Genomic DNA, 21305 nt, shown 5'->3' with positions numbered 1-21305 from the left:
AACTCCGGCCTTCATGCTTTCCCATGGGAGCATGAGGTGGCATAAGCTGTAGCTCCACATAAGAAATTCTGTCATGGTTCTAGGCAACAATGTGCACACTGTTAGCAGCAAAAATGTTTATTGCATCTTCATCTACTGTGCGTAAGTGGTAAAAATTACTTTCTGAAAAAACATTCAGACACTCCAGTCCCTTGAGGTTGTACTATTACTTTACCAAAAGAGCAGAACAGTAAATTGCACTGACCTGTGAAGTGATATTAAGTGTAACTGAATCAAGACCACTAGATAACATGCCCTGAGTATCAGCCAAGGTCAAGGTGACACTACCATCTCCTCCAACTCCTGACGAAGACATTACTAAATTCTGAGCAGAAACTGTGGATTGAGACATGGGTGGTGTTGAAGGAAGATTTCCACTTGAAGTATTAAGTTCTGCAAAAAATAAAGTATGCACAACATTAAAAACGGAAACAAGCATCAATCCTAACTACAGAGCTACCTTATTTTAGGTGAATAACTTAGGTGATAATTTCTTGCTTGCTAAGAGTTGGTGGCACTACTGCAGATCTTTCTCCTCTTTTAGCCAGACAGGTGGCAAACAACGGGAAAAACAATTTACTTCCTTGTAACTGGAGTTTGCCAGATATGTAGCATCACAAAGATGTATGTGTGAGAGCCTTGCACTGTGCTGCATGGACATGGGTCCATTACAAGCAGTATAACTGAAGACAAGTTTTCAGTGATAGGTAACACACTATGGAACACCCTACCACAGGAGGTCAGAATGAGTCTTCATCTGATCACCTTAGGAACTCAGAGGAAAAACTCACCTTTTTCAAAAGTCTACTTACACCAGAAGCAAAGATGACAACAAAATTTATTGAAACCCAAAGAAAGAAAATTCCACCACAAAACAAAAACCAGTAAAAGTGACCAAACATTAGGATAGCAAGAGGAGAGCCAGATCTTATTTTCCTGTATAAAAGGCTCAGATATTACAGTGAGATGTGTCCACTCTAATATAAAAATAACAACAACAACATAAGACCAAAATTCTGTAAACAGATTAGTTAATGCATCTGTTTACAGAACAGGGCCCCAAAAATACAAACCTACATTAGAACACATTACAGTATATGAAAATAATAGAAATGTAGTGGCTTGAAATAGCCACAAGGGAGTTCCAAGTTGCCTAGTCATGAACCAATTTATTCTGAATCTGAAATAACTGGGGCTATGAGAAAGTCATCCTCAGGGTGTTCAGAAAATATTGCAATAATCTAAAAGCTGCACTGCCACTATCTAAATCTAATGAATTCATTTATAACTCTTCAGAGCCAGTTCAGACACTAAGACAAAAGGAGACATTACTTACCTTGTATAATGAGCTATTTGAGATGTGTCCCCCACTTGAGGTGTACACACATCCCTGGCACATTTGATTGGAGACTTTCAGCAACAATGCTCCTTCAGTCCATGTATGCACCCTAGCCATCTTCATGCCCTGTACTGAGGATACTTAGGACTGTGATTGACAAACTATCCTCAAGTTCTTTTCTACCACAGAAGTCCCAGTGAGAAGAGACACTGCAGCTCAAGGAAAAGGAGGGCGGGTAGTCGAGCACCCACAGGGAGACATCTTGAAAAACTCTAGTTACTGTACAAAGTAAGTAACAACTTCTTTTTCTTTGATTAATGCCTCTATGCACACTCTACTTGAGTTGACTCTCTAGCTGTATCCTCTGAAGGAGATGGGCACTTCAGAACCCAGCCTAGAACTGTTCGTAGAACTGCAGAACCAAATGTAGCATCTGTTCTAGAGGCATTCACCAAGGCCTAATGTGTTGAGAAAGTATGAACTAATGCCCATGTAGCAGCTTTGTAGATTTCTGTAACAGGAACATCTTTCAGTATGGCAATGGACATAGGTTGAAATCTAGTAAAGTGGGCTATTACCCTATTTGGACATGGCCCATTAGCAGCTGGATATCAGGAGACGATGAAGATGGAAACCCATTTAGAAAGTATCTGGGAGGACACTAATGGAGAGTGTGTAGGGGAGGGCAGCTAGTGGTGAGCGGGAAGCCAGGAGCCTGTGGGGCTAGGGTTAGGTTAGGGTTTGGTCAATGGAAGTGCTCCTGTTGAGGATGCGCACTACTGACGGAAGGAGGGTAGTATGGACCTGAACCACTGCAGTAATTATGTAAGATGTCTATGGAAAAATTATGATTTGCAGAATATGATTATCCTATTTGTATGAATGCATCATTTTGTATATGAAGTTATGAATATTAACTATGTACCTGTATTTCAAATGTTTGCTCCTATGGTAGCACCAACAAGGTATTTAGCCAGCACATTGTGAAGGAACTATCCAAGTTGAATGGCCCATCAAAGAACACTTAACTCACAATGAACCATGGAAGACACCTTAATGGACTTTCCTGTGAATGTTTTAACTAGAGTAGGAGTAATGGCCTCTGCTATAGCAGGCATGGACATGTGACTTGCTGTCATAAATATAAAGGGGAGGGTAAACCCCTTTAAAATCCCTCCTGGCCAGAGGAAAAATCCTCTCACCCGTAAAGGGTTAAGAAGCTAAAGGTAACCTCGCTGGCACCTGATCAAAATGACCAATGAGGAGACAAGATACTTTCAAAAGCTGGGAGGAGGGAGAGAAACAAAGGGTCTGTGTCTCTCTGTCAGTATGCTGCTTTGCCGGGGATAGAACAGGAATGGAGTCTTAGAACTTTTAGTAAGTAATCTAGCTAGGTATGCGTTAGATTATGATTTCTTTAAATGGCTGAGAAAAGAATTGTGCTAAATAGAATGACTATTTCTGTCTGTGTGTCTTTTTTGTAACTTAAGGTTTTGCCTAGAGGGATTCTCTATGTTTTGAATCTAATTACCCTGTAAGGTACCTACCATCCTGATTTTACAGGGGTGATTCCTTTACTCCGATTTCTATTAAAAGTCTTCTTGTAAGAAAACTGAATACTTTTCATTGTTCTCAGATCCAAGGGTTTGGGTCTGTGGTCACCTATGCAAATTGGTGAGGATTTTTACCAAACTTTTCCCAGGAACTGGGGTGCAAGGGTTGGGAGGATTTTGGGGGGAAAGACGTGTCCAAACTGCGTTTCCCAGTAAACCCAGTTAGAGTTTGGTGGTGGCAGTGGATATTCCAAGGACAAAGGATAAAATTAATTTGTACCTTGGGGAAGTTTTAACCTAAGCTGGTAAAAGTAAGCTTAGGAGGTTTTCATGCAGGTCCCCATATCTATACCCTAGAGTTCGGAGTGGGGGAGGAACCTTGACATGGTGGCAGTGGTGGCTATTGGTAAGCAGGTTTCCAAGTAGTTGGAGGTTTTTTGCTTTGATTTGGGGCCAGAGCAGAGACAAGGGAATTGTCTTTTTCTGTAGGCTGACAATCACTATCAGAGAATAGGTATTCTATTCCAGCACAGCAAAATTTTACAGCCAAGTTTTGTTTGTTTATTTCTAAACCTCGGGTATAAAGTTAGTTAAAAAACAGAGAGGTTAGGATGACAAAATCCACGGCTCGACAAAAGCTGGAATTAGCCAGATTTCAGGCTAAGGAAAAACAAAGGGAACATGAAAGACAGATAGAACTCATGCGGCTGAAGAAGGAGGAGAAGGAAGAAGAGAGGAAGCATGTGGAAGAAGAGAGGAAGCATGTGGAGGAGGAGAGGGGAAAAGAGAGGAAGCATGCACTGGAGATGGAGAAGGTAAAGGCTCAGCAGAATATACCAACAAACCCTAGCAATCCTTCTCCAGGTACCACTCCCCATCCCAGAAAGTTCCCCACCTACAAGGCAGGAGATACTGAAGCCTTCCTAGAAAACTTCGAAAGGGCCTGCCTTGGGTACAACATCTCTACTGATCAATACATGATAGAGTTGAGGCCGCAGCTCAGTGGACCTTTAGCTGAGGTGGCAGCTAAAATGCCTAAAGAACACATGAACAAGTATGAACTGTTTAAATCCAAGGCGAGAGTCAGACCCGAGCAGTCTCATCGGAGGTTCAGAGCCCTGAGGTGGAAACCAGATGTGTCATTTACCCGACATGCCTACCACACTGTGAAATATTGGGATGCCTGGATATCAGGAGCAAGTGTTGAATCTCCAGTAAATTTGCCCTTCTTAATGCAAATGGAACAATTCTTAGAGGGTGTTCCTAAGGAAATAGAAAGATACATCCTAGATGGGAAGCTCAAAACTGTAATCGAGGCAGGAGAGATTGGACCAGATGGGTGGAGGTGGCCGAGAAGAAGAAAACTGGTCGCAGTTGGAGCGGAGACCAGAAGGGACAACCCCAGACCACACCCTATCACCGGGGGCCGCCCAAAACCCCACCTACCTCCCAAAGAACCCTCCAGACACCTTATCGTCCCACCACCCCGTTCTCCAGCAACCCACCTTGCACCAGTGACCCGTCAGCTGGACGATGTTTTAAATGTAATGACCTGGGGCATGTAAAGGCCAACTGCCCCAAGAACCCCAACAGATTACAGTTCATTGCACCAGGATCACACAAGAGGTCTGCAGGCCCAGATACCTCCCAGATACCCTTGGAGCGGAGGGAAACTGTGAGTGTGGGCGGGAAGAAGGTCACCGTGTGGAGGGACACCGGAGCACAAGTGTCAGCTATCCATGCTTCCTTCGTGGACCCCAATTTGATCAACCCAGAGATCCAAGTGATGATTCAACCCTTCAAGTCCAACTCTTTCAATTTGCCTACAGCCAAGTTGCCTGTTTAGTACCAGGGCTAGTTAGGAACGTGGACTTTTGCAGTCTATGATGATTATCCGATCCCCATGCTGTTGGGGGAAGACTTGGCCAATCATGTGAAGCGGGCCAAGAGGGCGGGAATGGTCACCCGTAGCCAGGCTAAACAAGCCGTGAGGCCTAGCTCTATTCCAGAAACTTCTATCAGGACCCAGTCAGAGGTGATGGACCCGGACCCCAGGCCAATGTCTGCAACAGCAGTAGTGGATCTAGTCCCAGAGATCCAGACGGAACCAGTCCCAGAACCGGAACCAGCCGAACAACCAGCACTAGACCATTTGCCAGCACTGACTCCAGTACTTGCAACCTCAACACCAGAGGGCCCCACCGAACCTGAACCGGCAACAGCCCATAACCCTACACAAGAGGCTCAGCAGAAGCCTGAACCCCAACATAGTGTCCCAGCAGAGAGCGGTTCACAGTCAGTGGAAACAGCCCCATCCCCTACATCGCTTCCAGAGGGACCAAGCATAGGTCCACAATCCAATGAGGAACTGATGTCTCCAGCATCAAGGGAATAGTTCCAGACCGAACAGGAAGCAGATGAAAGCCTCCAGAGAGCTTGGACGGCGGCACGGAGCAACCCACCGCCTCTCAGTTCTTCTAATCGATCCAGGTTTGTTGTAGAAAGAGGACTTCTATACAAGGAAACTCTTTCTGGTGGACACCAGGAAGACTGGCATCCTCAGAGACGGTTGGTAGTTCCAACTAAATACCGGGCCAAGCTCTTGAGCTTAGCCCACGATCACCCTAGTGACCATGCTGGGGCGAACAGGACCAAGGACCGTTTGGGGGGTCATTCCACTGGGAGGGAACGGGCAAGGATGTTTCTACCTATGTCCAGTCTTGTGAAGTATGCCAAAGAGTGGGAAAACCCCAAGACCAGGTCAAAGCCCCTCTCCAGCCACTCCCCATCATTGAAGTTCCATTTCAGCGACTAACTGTGGATATTCTGGGTCCTTTTCTGAAAAAGACACCCAGAGGAAAGCAGTACATACTGACTTTCATGGATTTTGCCACCCGATGGCTGGAAGCAGCAGCTCTAAGCAACACCAGGGCTAAACGTGTGTGCCAGGCATTAGCAGACATTTTTGCCAGGGTAGGTTGGCCCTCCGACATCCTCACAGATGCAGGGACTAATTTCCTGGCAGGAACCATGGAAAACCTTTGGGAAGCTCATGGGGTAAATCACTTGGTTGCCACTCCTTACCACCATCAAACAAATGGCATGGTGGAGAAGTTTAATGGAACTTTGGGGGCCATGATACGTAAATTCGTAAATGAGCACTCCAGTGATTGGGACCGAGTGTTGCAGCAGTTGCTCTTTGCCTACAGAGCTGTACCACATCCCAGTTTAGGGTTTTCCCCATTTGAACTTGTATATGGCCGTGAGGTTAAGGGGCCATTACAGTTGGTGAAGCAGCAATGGGAGGGATTTACACCTTCTCCAGGAACTAACATTCTGGACTTTGTAACCAACCTACAAAACACCCTCCGAACCTCTTTAGCCCTTGCTAAAGAAAACTTACAGGATGCTCAAAAAGGGCAAAAAACCTGGTATGATAAACATGCCAGAGAGCGTTCCTTCGAAGTAGGGGACCAGGTCATGGTCTTAAAGGCGCTCCAGGCCCATAAAATGGAAGCATCGTGGAAAGGGCCATTCACGGTCCAGGAGCACCTGGGAGCTGTTAATTATCTCATAGCATTCCCCACCTCCAACCGAAAGCCTAAGGTGTACCATATTAATTCTCTAAAGCCCTTTTATTCCAGAGAATTAAAGGTTTGTCAGTTTACAGCCCAGGGAGGAGACAACGCTGAGTTGCCTGAAGGTGTCTACTACGAAGGGAAAAGTGCTGGTGGTGTGGAAGAGGTGAACTGACATGCAGTGACAGCAGATCAAGGAGCTGTGCACTAGATACGCGCCAACGTTCTCAGCCACCCCAGGACTGACTGAACGGGCATACCACTCCATTGACACAGGTAATGCTCGCCCAATTAAAGTCTAACCTTACCGGGTGTCTCCTCAAGCTAAAACTGCTATAGAACGGGAGATCCGGGATATGTTACAGATGGGTGTAATCCGCCCCTCTGGAAGTGCATGGGCATCTCCAGTGGTTCTAGTTCCCAAACCAGATAGGGAAATACGTTTTTGCGTGGACTACCGTAAGCTAAATGCTGTAACTCGCCCAGACAACTATCCAATGCCACGCACAGATGAACTATTAGAGAAACTGGGACAGGCCCAGTTCATCTCTACCTTGGACTTAACCAAGGGGTACTGGCAGGTACCACTAGATGAATCTGCCAAGGAAAGGTCAGCCTTCACCACACATCTCGGGCTGTATGAATTTAATGTACTCCCTTTCGGGCTGCGAAATGCACCCGCCACCTTCCAAAGACTTGTAGATGGTCTCCTAGTGGGATTAGGAGAATATGCAGTCGTCTACCTTGACGATGTGGCCATATTTTCGGATTCCTGGGCAGACCACCTGGAACATCTACAAAAAGTCCTTGAGCGCATAAGGGAGGCAGGACTAACTGTTAAGGCTAAGAAGTGTCAAACAGGCCTAAACAGAGTGACTTACCTTGGACACCAGGTGGGTCAAGGAACTATCAGCCCCCTACAGGCCAAAGTGGATGCTATCCAAAAGTGGCCTGTCCCAAAGTCAAAGAAACAGGTTCAATCCTTCTTAGGCTTGGCCGGTTATTACAGACGATTTGTACCGCAATACAGCCAAATCGCCGCCCCACTGACAGACCTAACCAAAAAGAAACAGCCAAATGCCATTCAGTGGACCGAAAAGTGTCAGAAGGCCTTTAACAAGCTTAAAGCAACACTCATGTCTGACCCTGTACTAAAGGCTCCAGACTTTGACAAACCGTTCCTAGTAACCACAGATGCATCCAAGCGTGGTGTGGGAGCAGTTTTAATGCAGAAAGGACCTGATCAAGAATTCCACCCTGTAGTGTTTCCTCAGCAAAAAACTGTCTGAGAGGGAAAGCAACTGGTCAGTCAGTGAAAAAGAATGTTACACCATTGCCTACGCTCTGGAAAAGCTACGCCCATATGTTTGGGGACGGCGTTTCCACCTGCAAACCGACCATGCTGCACTGAAGTGGCTTCACACCGTCAAAGAAACTAACAAAAAACTTCTTCGGTGGAGTTTAGCTCTCCAAGATTTTGATTTCGACATCCAACACATCTCAGGAGCTTCTAACAAAGTGGCTGATGCACTCTCCCGTGAAAGTTTCCCAGAATCAACTGGTTAAAATCGTCCTTGAGATGTGGAAAATATTGTTAGTCTTTATGTACTTGGTAGTATATTTAGAGATGCATGTGTCTTATTAACTCTGTTTTTCCTAGAGCTCCAGGAAGAAATCCCAGCCAGTGTTTCACCCTAGCTGAGATTTGGGGGGCGTGTCATAAATATAAAGGGAAGGGTAAACCCCTTTAAAATCCCTCCTGGCCAGAGGAAAAATCCTCTCACCTGTAAAGGGTTAAGAAGCTAAAAGTAACCTCGCTGGCACCTGATCAAAATGACCAATGAGGAGACAAGATATTTTCAAAAGCTGGGAGGAGGGAGAGAAACAAAGGGTCTGTGTCTCTCTGTCAGTATGCTGCTTTGCCGGGGATAGAACAGGAATGGAGTCTTAGAACTTTTAGTAAGTAATCTAGCTAGGTATGCGTTAGATTATGATTTCTTTAAATGGCTGAGAAAAGAATTGTGCTAAATAGAATGACTATTTCTGTCTGTGTGTCTTTTTTGTAACTTAAGGTTTTGCCTAGAGGGATTCTCTATGTTTCGAATCTAATTACCCTGTAAGGTACCTACCATCCTGATTTTACAGGGGTGATTCCTTTACTCCGATTTCTATTAAAAGTCTTCTTGTAAGAAAACTGAATGCTTTTTCATTGTTCTCAGATCCAAGGGTTTGGGTCTGTGGTCACCTATGCAAATTGGTGAGGATTTTCACCAAACTTTTCCCAGGAACTGGGGTGCAAGGGTTGGGAGGATTTTGGGGGGAAAGACATGTCCAAACTGCGTTTCCCAGTAAACCCAGTTAGAGTTTGGTGGTGGCAGTGGTTATTCCAAGGACAAAGGATAAAATTAATTTGTACCTTGGGGAAGTTTTAACCTAAGCTGGTAAAAGTAAGCTTAGGAGGTTTTCATGCAGGTCCCCACATCTATACCCTAGAGTTCGGAGTGGGGGAGGAACCTTGACACTTGCCCATGTGACTCCAAACTCCATCTTGTTACGGTACCTGTATTTTTCCACAAACTGGACAGAGGGCTTTGTTTGAAACAATGGGTTTCCCTCTGCATGGCAGAAGCTATAAAAGGCTGTGGAGACATCTCCATTTTGTCTCTTTCCTACTCTAACCTCTGGACTATGGTTAGAATGCTCCCATGAGTATAAGTCCAAAGGACTGAGGACCTTCCAGTGATTTGGAAGCAACCAGAGACTTAACAAGCCAGCAGTTTAATTTCATCACTGCTACAAGCCTGATCCAAGAACCTTGCAATTGTTGTATGTATTTGATTCCTTTAACCACTTTTAACTCTCACCTTTCTTTCTTTTATAAATAAACCTTTAGATATTAGATACTAAAGGACTGACAACAGCATGATTACTGGGTAAGTTAGTTATTGACCTAGGTCAATGTGGCTGGTCCTTTGGGATCAGAAGGGTTTTAAATATCCACTCTTCATTAAGTCTAGTGTTTTTGGTGGTGATACAAGGATTAGAACACCTAAGGAGACTGCTTTTCTGACTTCTTGTTAGCCAGTGCGGTGAAACGTCAGTGTACTTCTGTTGCTGGTCTAGTATATCTTGTGAAAGAATAACCACCAGTTTTGGGGTGTGTTTGCCCCATTTCTCAACAGTTCATCCTGAATTTGGTATTCTCAGTTGTGATCCACTGAGGCATGGTTACAAGAGGTATTTGCCACTAGAAAAACCATTTTCATGGAAAGATTTAGAAGCGTACAAGAAGCTAATGGCTCTTAGGGAGATTATTCAAACCCCATGTTCACACTTAGGATGAGAGTTGATAACACTTTGATGAATCTGGAAGCTGAAGGATGAGCAAATACTGAAAAACCTTCCATAGGAGAATTAAATTCTGTGATGGCTTCTACGTGGACTTGAATGGAGCTTAACAAGAGACCTCTTTTCTTCAGAGTGAATCCATAGGTATCCAAAATCTCCAAGATGGAGAATCAACAGGAGAGAGGTGATAGTATGTGCACCAGTGGTAAAATCACTTCCATTTCTGAAGGTAATTCATGGTAGACTACTTTCTGCTGTTCAAAAAAACACTTCTTGATCCTCTCTGGAACAAGAGAGTTCTAATCCTGAAAGCCATCTAGGTACTAAGCCTTTAGCCAGAGAGCCTCCAAGCTGGGGTAACAAATATTCCCCAAATCCTAAACGATGGCGGGCTGGGAGCAGAAATAAAGAAGGTAAGGAAACCATACCTGTCTTGGCCAGGTTGGTGCAATCAAAATTACCATGGTTTGTCCTATTTGTTTAGAACGCTGAAGATTAGCAGCATTGGAGGGGAAGGTATATAGGAGACTCTTTGACCAGGAAAGGAAAAAGGTGTCCCCATGGAATGGGGACTGAAACCTCTTCTCAAACAGAATTTTGCACATCTGCGGTTGGCAGTACTGGAAAAAATGTCTATTGTTTGGAAGACGCCAGGTAAGGAAAATCTGCTTTAGTATGGATCTCTCAACTTCCCACTCGTCATCCAAGGTGAAGTGTTGGCTGAGGTAATCAGCAATGGTGTTTTAGCAGCTGTAAAAATAACCTGTTGAGATATGGATATGGTGGACTATACACCAGTTCTATTACCCGAGTGCCTCTGAGCACAGAGAAGGGGATCTCAACCCCTTGTTGATTTATGTTGTACATACTGGTCCTGTTTGTCATTAGACAAACAGAATGACCTTCTATCATGCTGGTAAGCATAATGTACTGCCATGACCTCCAGAAAGTTGATATGTAAACTCCTGGGTGGACTATCTGCACAGGATAACATGGTCCCATAGATGAGTTTCCCATCCTCAGATAGATGTATCCAAAACTATTGCGACAGAAGGAGGCAGATAACTGAAGGGAATCCCTGAGCATACCTTGTCCGGATTCTTCCACCATTCAAGAAAGACTAGCGCACAGCTGGGACTAAAGAGCAACTTGTTCAAACTCTCTCTGCTGGGGGGGTATAAACTGTCCTGAGCCAGGCTTTGAAGCAGGGTATATCTAAGCAAGTGTGTAACGTGACAAAGTACACACTGCCACATGCCCTAAGAGCTGCAGGCACAATCTGGCAACAGTGTGGGGATTCATTTGGACTTGAGCTATTAAGTACGTCAGACTGAGAAACCTGTCCTCTGGTAGGTAGGCTCTGGATGTCGTGGCATCGAGAGTGGCCCCTATGAACTCCATTCTCCACAGAAGTAAGAGGGGTCATTTTCCAGTACTGAGGTGAAGGTGAAGCATGTGGAAGAGAGACATAGCTTTCTTTACAGCAGTTTGAACTTCAGCATAGGAACACCCCTTAAGAAGCCAGCTATTGAAATAAGGGAAACAAATTACTCCCCATTGGCAAAGCTGTGAGGCAACTACCATCATAACTTTTGTAAACACTCTGGGTACAGAGCAGATGGGCTGCAAAGGACGACTCGATACTGACAGTGGTCCTGACCTATGACAAAGTGTAAGGCTCTCTTGTGAGAGGGCTGTATTGTGACATGAAAGTACACGTCCTGAAGGTCAAGGGTCACAAAACAGCCTCCTGAATCTAGGGATGGAATGATAGTAGCTAGTGGTACCATCATGAATCTCTGTACCTTGATGAAGGTATTCAGCATGCTGAGATCTAGAATTGGCTTCCATGTACCCCTGTTTTTGGAAATCAGGAAGTACTTAGAACAGATCTCTTCCTTTACATTGAGTCGGAACTTGTTCCATGGCCCCTATGCAGTGAAGGGAGAGAACCTCTCACCTCAGGAGAGGTTCATGAGATGGATCCCTGAAAAGGGACAGGGAAGGGAGGCAGGGTATGGAATGCAAGAGAATGGAGTTGCCCGAAGTTATAACCTCCAAGAGCCATCTATCTGAAGAAATCTGCTGCCATGAGGTTCAGAAACAGGAGAAACAATCCCCAGAAGTTGGGAGGAAGGAAAGGGCAGAGTAGTATAGCAGCAAATCTGGATTGCGGAGATGTTTGTGACCCTCTACCAAGGAGTCAGAACAACCACTTTCTTGATGGTGGCTGCTGCGTCAATCCAGGTGCAGCAGTTGAGAATTTCCCCCTCTCCATTCAGGTTTTCTTTTTAGGTGTTTCCAAGGTGCTGTGGTAGGTGGAAAACTGAGTGGATCAAAATCTCTGTGCTGTCTGAGGCTAACTGAATCTCCTCTGGTTTGCAAATGCATTTATGCCCAGCAAATAAAAGGTTGCCCTGAAGACCTGGAGAATGCAGAGCCCGCTCCGAGAACTTGCAAAATAATTTCAGATGATCAAAGGAGAGGTCCTCTACAATGTTTTGGACTTCACACGAAATTCCAGAGGACTGCAACCATGAGACCTGACACTCGACTGACAATCCAGCTGTGGAGCTGGATTGAACAGCACTTGCCAGCGGCATCAAGAGAGGACCATAAAGCTGTTCTGGATAGATGCCCTTCTGCAACAATTGCCTGAAACTGATCCCCCTAAGCTCTGAACTACAGGGTGGCACGGTGGCAACTGAATAGCTCTTCTGACCAAAATATCTATGTGCTCATGGAACATTAGCCCTATCATGAGATGGTCTTCAAATGGTGCTGCCTGTGTTGTTCATTCATTGCATCCATAATCCATGAGTTAGGGGATGGGTGGGAAAATAAAAATTCTGAACCGTGAATTAGAACTTAATACTTTTCATCTGCCCTCTTAGCTATCAGAAGGTCAATATCAGAAGCTCTCTGCTTTTGATAGAAATCTTTCCCACTTCACATGCAGGTCTACTGGAGGCTGATGGGGCAATATCGTGGCTTGGAGGCCACTGTATGGGTGGTGGGGGGGGGGGTCTCTGGGCCTGGACCTGAAGCCGGATGAAGGGAGCACTCCATCATGAAGAGGTGAAGTTTAATCTCCCTAGAATGGCTCTTAAAACTAGTGCAGATTTTGCACTTTGAGAGCACACGGGTATTCCCAAGTGGACACAGTGGGAGTGGCTGTCATTAACTGGGAAGGACTCCAGGCAAGTGAGGTAATATTTAAAGACTGGGAGTATAAGCATGCCTCAAAACAAAAAAGGCTCCTTGAAAATGGACACCCCTGTGCAAAGGGAAGTGGAGGCAGCAAGGAGCCAAAGCTTCGGCTAGTGGAAAAGATCCCAAAAGAAACAAAACACTAAGCTAAGTAAAAGAATAAAATAATTAACTATAAAAATAAAACTAAAAATAGCAACTAAGAGGAAGGCATCTGCACAAGCGAGTACTGCTGAACTCTCTGCCTCTGGCCATGGCAGCTGAGAAGGAATTGAGGACAGTTCATCTGTCACAACCTTATATGCCCTCAGTATGGGGCACAAGGATGGGTAGGGCGCATGTGCAGGCCAAACAGCACTGCTGCCAACAATCTCCAATTGAAGGTGCATGCGTATTTCAAGTGGAGCACCCAGAGGGATGCTCTCAAAGAAGAACTGCCTGCTTATAATTACAAAGGACCTGCATCCACTAAGGGAGAGAGGAAAGGAAAGCAAAAGGGAACTACCACACCAGACACAGACAGTGAATTTCACCGTTTGTATATGAGTACAAAGTATGAACTGTTTCATATTTACAGAACAATGTGATAACTTAAGTCCTATGGGAAATCTGAATCATGACTCCTTTATCACTGTTCCTTGGCCACATGACAGGTTCCCTAATGCCTCCAGTTTAATAGGAAACCTCTGTGCATTATTCCTTTAACTATCTCAGTGCACCAGTTTTAGATGTACTCCCTTGTTCTCCCTTGCTCCCTGTCCTATGGGGATGAACATTTCAATTGATATGAAACATGATGGAGTCAGGTGAGAGAACAGACAAAATCTTGGGCTTTATAATCAGGGAACAAAACGAATTTAACATTCTAGATTTACTGAACAGGCCCAGCAACTATTTTTCCACACAGAAAGTTATTATTTCTCTTAAGAAATCAATTAGTGCTCACCTGAAGCGTTCAGTGATGTACCCTGAGACAGAAGTTGATCATTGCTTATAGTTAACGTAGCACCTGTTGATTGATTGCTGATTGTTGGTGTTGTCAGTCGTAAACTCCCATTCAACTCATTACTTCCAGAAGAATTATGCTGAATAAGATCTTGACCTAAAGAGAAATTACTTCTATGACATCTGGAAACTCCGGAAAAGCAATTTTTCTGCAAATGTACTTAGCACAAACAAGTTCTCATTAAACAGTATTAGGACAAATAGTACATCCAATCAAAAGGATTAATTTTGTACTTGAGGCAACATTAATAAGGAAGACGATGAAATTGTGGATTTTTTGACAGTATACTCCACTACTGTAAGAATATTTTTAAAAGGAGCAGTATGAAGTGTATTATTACAAGTCAATTCCAGCTAAATGTATAAGTTTCCTCAATTTATTAAAATGTAATTGAAAGAAATCTGTATTATGAAACTGATTTACAGAAAAGGGAAACCATTACCAGGAAATGAAGAGACAGTTCATTAGTGCCTGTGAACATACAGAATTGGTTTGCACACGTGAAGATTTTCAGATACCGGGCAGACAAATTTTTGTACACTTAACTACTGACCTCACTAATATTTAGATATTCATGAGCAAACATGAAGTCTCATTTAGTTAGGCCTATGAAAATGTACTAATGAAGCCATGAGACCCACTACCTGGACCCAGAGCTTAATTGTTGAAAATTTGTCCGTAGATAAAACGGGTACTAGCCTGTTCTGTAACTGTTGTTCTTCAAGATATGGTGCTCATGGTCATTCCACTTCAGGTGTGCGTGTCCAGTGCACCACAGCTAGAGACTTTTCCCTTAGACACCCATCAGGGTGGCACATGTGCCCTCTGCTGCCTGATACTACTATGCATAGTATAAAGGACGGAGATGTCCCCAACAATGCTCAGTTCCTTCTTACTGGACAGACTCCAATATAGAGGGGAAAGGGGTGGGCGTCATAAGAACAACAGTTACAGAACAGGTTAGTAAACATTTTTTCTTCTTCGAGTGATTGCACATGTCCATTCCACTTCAGGTGACTCACAAGCAGTTCAGTTTGGAAGTGGGATCACGGTCTATCTGAACAATAGTGGGAGGACTGTTTTTCCAAGCTTGGCATCATACCTGGTATGCTGATATGGCATAATGAGATGCAAAGGAATACACTAATGAGCAAGTTGCAGCTCTACAAATGGCTTGTACAGACATCAGATCTGTTACACTAATAATGTTGTAGCACATTCTTATAGAGTCCTGCACTTAGGACGGAAGAATCCAATGCACCACTACAGACTAGGGACCAAATGGCTAGGCAGCAGTTCTGCAGAAAAGGACCTAGGGGTTACAGTGGACGAAAAGCTGGATATGAGTCAACAGTGTGCCCTTGTTGCCAAGAAGGCCAATGGCATTTTGGGATGTATAAGTAGGGGCAGTGCCAGCAGATCGACGGACATGATCATTCCCCTCTATTCGACACTGCTGAGGCCTCATCTGGAGTACTGTGTCCAGTTTTGGGACCCACACTACAAGGAGGATGTGGAAAAATTGGAAAGAGTCCAGCGGAGGGCAACAAAAATGATTAGGGGACTGGAACACATGAGTTATGAGGAGAGGTTGAGGGAACTGGGGATGTTTAGTCTGCGGAAGAGAAGAATGAGGGGAGATTTGATAGCTGCTTTCAACTACCTGAAAGGGGGTTCCAAAGAGGATGGCTCTAGACTGTTCTCAGTGGTAGAAGAGGACAGAACAAGGAGTAATGGTCTCAAGTTGGAGTGGGGGAGATTTAGGTTGGATATTAGGAAAAACTTTTTCACTAGGAGGGTGGTGAAACACTGGAATGCGTTACCTAGGGAGGTGGTGGAATCTCCTTCCTTAGAAGTTTTTAAGGTCAGGCTTGACAAAGCCCTGGCTGGGATGATTTAATTGGGGATCGGTCCTGCTTTGAGCAGGGGGTTGGACTAGATGACCTCCTGAGGTCCCTTCCAACCCTGATATTCTATGATTCTATGACCTTATGATAGGAGGAAATTCATGACAAGATTCTCTGAGTTGAGACTGGAAGAACCTTCTGCCTGTCTTCGTATGCCTCAAACACTTGTGATGATGACCTAAATGGTCTAGCCCTGTCCAAGTAAAAAGCTAATGCCCTCATGTGGTATGCAGTCTCTCCTCACCCTTATGAGGACAGGGTTTAGGAAAGAAATTTGGTAATTATATTGCTTGATTAATTGGAAGTGAGACACTAATTTAGTCAGAATTTTCAGATGTGGGCTAAGTATAGATTGCCCTTGTAAAAGATTGTATAAGGTGGCCCAGCTACCGAGACTTGTAACACTAGCACCCTTCTTGCAGAGTTAACAGCCATCAAAAAAGCTACTTTCACTAACAGAAGTAACGAACAGGTAAGCAATGGTTCAAAGAGTGAACACATCCACTTTGTTAACACCAGATTCCAGTCCCAAGATGGACAGGATCCTCTGCTTGGGGATATAACCAGTCCAGTCCCTTTAAGAATTTGAGTGACATTGGACTGGAGAAAACTGAGTGACAAGCAATTGGAGGGTGGAAAGTGGAGACAGCTGCTAGGTGAACCCTGATAGAACTAATAGAAAGACCTTGCTGTTTCAGGTGAAATAAAATAGTTCAGAACAAGCTATATAGAAACCCAGTCTGGTGAACCTCCTTTCTGCTGTGACTACCAACAGAACTATAAGGAGAACTTAAATAGGTAATTGTACCTAACAGAAGGCTTTCTGCTGTTCAGGAGGATGTTTTGTACATCCCTTAAACAGAACTCCTGAGAGGTTAATCATGAAGCATCCATGCCACAAGATGAAAAGCATCTGGGTTGGGATGAAGGTTGTGACCATAGTCCTGTGAGATTTGGTCTGATTCTGGAAGAAGTGTAAAAGGAGCCCTGGTTGAGAAGCTCAACAGGCTGGAGAACCAATGCTGATAATGGTAAGCATACATTAGCTTGTCTTTCCAGAGTAATAGGAAAGCTTTCATCAGAGATCCTTGAATGTGATCTGCTCTAGAATAAAAAAAAAGTTAAAAAAGGATGTCACTTCCTGTTGTGATGAGTTGCAAACAGGAGTATGCGAGGAACACCCCAGGTTTGAAAAATCATAGAATCATAGAATATCAGGGTTGGAAGGGACCCCTGAAGGTCATCTAGTCCAATCCCCTGCTCGAAGCAGGACCAATTCCCAGTTAAATCATCCCAGCCAGGGCTTTGTCAAGCCTGACCTTAAAAACCTCTAAGGAAGGAGATTCTACCACCTCCCTAGGTAACGCATTCCAGTGTTTCACCACCCTCTTAGTGAAAAAGTTTTTCCTAATATCCAATCTAAACCTCCCCCACTGCAACTTGAGACCATTACTCCTCGTTCTGTCATCTGTTACCATTGAGAACAGTCTAGAGCCATCCTCTCTGGAACCCCCTTTCAGGTAGTTGAAAGCAGCTATCAAATCCCCCCTCATTGTTCTCTTCTGCAGGCTAAACAATCCCAGCTCCCTCAGCCTCTCCTCATAAGTCATGTGTTCTAGACCCCTAATCATTTTTGTTGCCCTTCGCTGGACTCTCTCCAATTTATCCACATCCTTCTTGTAGTGTGGGGCCCAAAACTGGATACAGTACTCCAGATGAGGCCTCACCAATGTCGAATAGAGGGGAACGATCACGTCCCTCGATCTGCTCGCTATGCCTCTACTTATACATCCCAAAATGCCATTGGCCTTCTTGGCAACAAGGGCACACTGCTGACTCATATCCAGCTTCTCATCCACTGTCACCCCTAGGTCCTTTTCCGCAGAACTGCTGCCTAGCCATTCGGTCCCTAGTCTGTAGCGGTGCATTGGATTCTTCCATCCTAAGTGCAGGACCCTGCACTTATCCTTATTGAACCTCATCAGATTTCTTTTGGCCCAATCCTCCAATTTGTCTAGGTCCTTCTGTATCCTATCCCTCCCCTCCAGCGTATCTACCACTCCTCCCAGTTTAGTATCATCCGCAAATTTGCTGAGAGTGCAATCCACACCATCCTCCAGATCATTGATGAAGATATTGAACAAAACCGGCCCCAGGACCGACCCTTGGGGAACTCCACTTGATACCGGCTGCCAACTAGACATGGAGCCATTGATCACTACCCGTTGAGCCCGACAATCTAGCCAGCATTCTACCCACCTTATAGTGCATTCATCCAGCCCATACTTCCTTAACTTGCTGACAAGAATACTGTGGGAGACCGTGTCAAAAGCTTTGCTAAAGTCAAGAAACAATACATCCACTGCTTTCCCTTCATCCACAGAACCAGTAATCTCATCATAAAAGGCGATTAGATTAGTCAGGCATGACCTTCCCTTGGTGAATCCATGCTGGCTGTTCCTGATCACTTTCCTCTCATGCAAGTGCATCAGGATTGATTCTTTGAGGACCTGCTCCATGATTTTTCCAGGGACTGAGGTGAGGCTGACTGGCCTGTAGTTCCCAGGATCCTCCTTCTTCCCTTTTTTAAAGATTGGCACTACATTAGCCTTTTTCCAGTCATCCAGGACTTCCCCGGTTCGCCACGAGTTTTCAAAGATAATGGCCAATGGCTCTGCAATCACAGCCGCCAATTCCTTCAGCACTCTCGGATGCAACTCGTCCGGCCCCATGGACTTGTGCACGTCCAGCTTTTCTAAATAGTCCCTATCAGTCTTACTATATCTGGCCAGAGAGACTACTCATGATCTCTGTGGAAGATCTGCTCAAGGAGGCTGCCAGACTGTACTGAACACCCAGAAGGTGGGACACTTTGAGGTGAATCGTGTTGGCGATACAGAACTCCCAAGCTGTATCATCTCTTGATGATCTGATCTGGCCCCTCCCTGTCAGTTCACATAGAACATTGCTGCTGTGTTGTCCATAAGAACAAGAAAAGTCTTTCCTTGATGTGGGGGAGAAAAGCCCAACAGACAAGATAAATGACTCAACTCTCTCATGTTTTTGTGGACAGCTAAATCTTAGTGACACCAAAGACCTTAGTCTGTAGATTCCTCAGGTGGGCTCCCAACCAAGAGAAGTGTCTGTAACCAGAGTCAATGTGGTTGTGTGGACATGAACAGAACTCTAATGCATACATTTGTTAGATCCATCCACCAATTCGTAGTGGCTACAATTCCTACGGGCATTTGAACCAGCATGTCTAGTGATGAGTTGAAGCATATATTGAGATCAGCCACCGATGCAACTTCCTTAGATAAATTTTGGCATGCTGAACCACATGTGTACATGAGGCCTCTGGTAACTTGTAATCTGAGGCAGTTCCTTACAGTTGTGACTAGATGGGCCTTCAGATCCAATACAATGACTATCATCATCTGGAATCTGGTTTGCAGGAGGAAAGTCCTGGTTAACACAGAATCCAAGACTACTCCTATAAACAATATTCTCTGAACAGGGGAAAAGACTGAATTGTCTTCATTGATAAGCAGTCCCACAACTCTAAAGATGGACTGGATCTTGGACACACAGAATTCTACCTGGCTCTTGGAAAGACCTCCCACCAATCAGTCATCCAGATATGGAAATACTTGTACTCCTGTTTTCCTTAGGAACGCAACCACCATCACCATGTATTTTGTAAATACTCTTAGGGCCACAGATAAGTCAAAAGGCAGGAGTGTGGCCTGATAATGGGAGTTATTTCTCATAAATCTTACAAATCTCCTGTGGCTTTGACGGACAGCCATATGGAAACGTCTCTCTCTCAACTCAAGGGCAGTGTACCAGTCCCCAGGATCCAGGTAGGGAATAATGGATGCTAGGGTCACCATGCAAAATTTTATTTTCTTTATACATTTGTTCAGCTCTCGCAGCTCTAATATGGGTCTACGACCTCTTTTGACTCTGGAATTAGACTGCATGAATAAAACTCTTTCCTTCTGTGGAGAGGAGGGGACTCTTCTATAGCTCCCAACAGGAGGAGAGACTGGACCTCCCAATAGGAGGAGAGACTGGACCTCCCAATAGGAGGAGAGACTGGACCTCCGAAGGGGGGAACCTCCTCATGAGAGTAGTCCCTAAAGAGGGACTGGGGGGGGGGGGGTGGTATAGAAAAACACTGAAGGATGTAGCCTAATTCCACCCTGCTTAGGACCCACTGATCTGTGGTAGTGTGGGTACAAGCATAGGATAACCCGTTGGAAAAAACAGAGATAGGAACTGGTGTAAGGCAAACTTGGAAGCTGTCCTCGACATGGCAGTCAAACAGATTGCTTGGCATTTCCAGGCTATCTAGAAGAGCTTATTGAAGACAAAAAAGTGAGGAGGGTGGGCTCTACTCTGATGACTTTTCCCTTTCCTCCTAGACAGATTGTCTAACCATAAAGGATGCGTAGCACTGGAATGACTGAGGGTGGAATTGCTTCTTTTTAGGGAGTGGAGTATAAATCCCCAAAGCCTTCAAACATAACCATGGAGTCCTTGAGACTGTGAAGATGATGGCTGGTGCCTCAAAAAGGAGATTCTGAATAATCTCCTGTACCTTCTGTGGAAGACCCGATGATTAAAGCATTAACATCAATACATTGTTATTACAGATGCCCTGGCTCTGGGCTGCAGAGTCTGGACCATCCAAAACAGCCTGTAGCAAGGTCCTACCCAACAGGTTACCCTCTTCCAATACTGGCCTCCTCTGGTAACTTGACCACAAAATTAAGAACATTGTCCCAGAGGAAGAAATCTTATCTAGGCAGCAAGGCTTGTTGATTTGAGATACATATTTCCAGACCAGCAGAAGAATAGTTTTTTCTTCCAACTTGAACTACAGACATACCCAGAGTCTTAAAAAGCAAAATATCTATAGTAATATAATAAGGAAAGGACTGAGTCTAATAAGACCATCTTCAGATCAATGCTATTCAACATTAAAAAAAAAAAAAAGAAGATCTGGGGAAGCTATCTTTAGCCTTGGAGAATCAAAAATACTTCAAACTAAAGCCACGTTTGCACTAGGAGTGCTTTATCAGTAAAGGTACACAGTATATATCCCAGCAAAGCACTTCTAGCATACACAAAGCTATACGAGCAAAGCTGTATGTATTAGGTATAAGTATAGTAAAACCAGCCCACACAAACAAAACAAGATTTATCAGTGAGGGCACAACTATGGCCAGTAGAGCTGCATCTATGCTAGGCACTTTCTACAGCATAGCTATGTCAGTCGGGAATCACATTCTTCACATCCCTGACCAACATAGCTAAGCC

General features: G+C 44.5%; 1 protein-coding gene across 7 annotated transcripts in view; it reads right to left on the bottom strand.

The window, feature by feature from the left end:
• Positions 1-21305, bottom strand: part of ZNF236 (zinc finger protein 236) — a 181759-nt gene that overhangs the window by 36858 nt on the left and 123596 nt on the right. For 6 of the 7 annotated variants that reach the window (XM_077810525.1, XM_077810520.1, XM_077810523.1 and 3 more), the window contains 2 exons: positions 14014-14169; positions 245-432 (listed from right to left, as the gene is read on the bottom strand). In XM_077810525.1, coding sequence (XP_077666651.1) covers positions 245-432; positions 14014-14169 — 344 coding nt within the window. The remainder of the gene's footprint in view (positions 1-244; positions 433-14013; positions 14170-21305) is intronic. The other variant, XM_077810524.1, reaches the window with a different exon arrangement.

The sequence above is a fragment of the Eretmochelys imbricata genome, chromosome 2, assembly GCF_965152235.1.
Source record: "Eretmochelys imbricata isolate rEreImb1 chromosome 2, rEreImb1.hap1, whole genome shotgun sequence".
NCBI classification, from domain to species: domain Eukaryota; kingdom Metazoa; phylum Chordata; order Testudines; family Cheloniidae; genus Eretmochelys; species Eretmochelys imbricata.
Note: the sequence above shows the minus strand (reverse complement) of the source record. Positions and strands in the feature narration are given on the sequence as shown.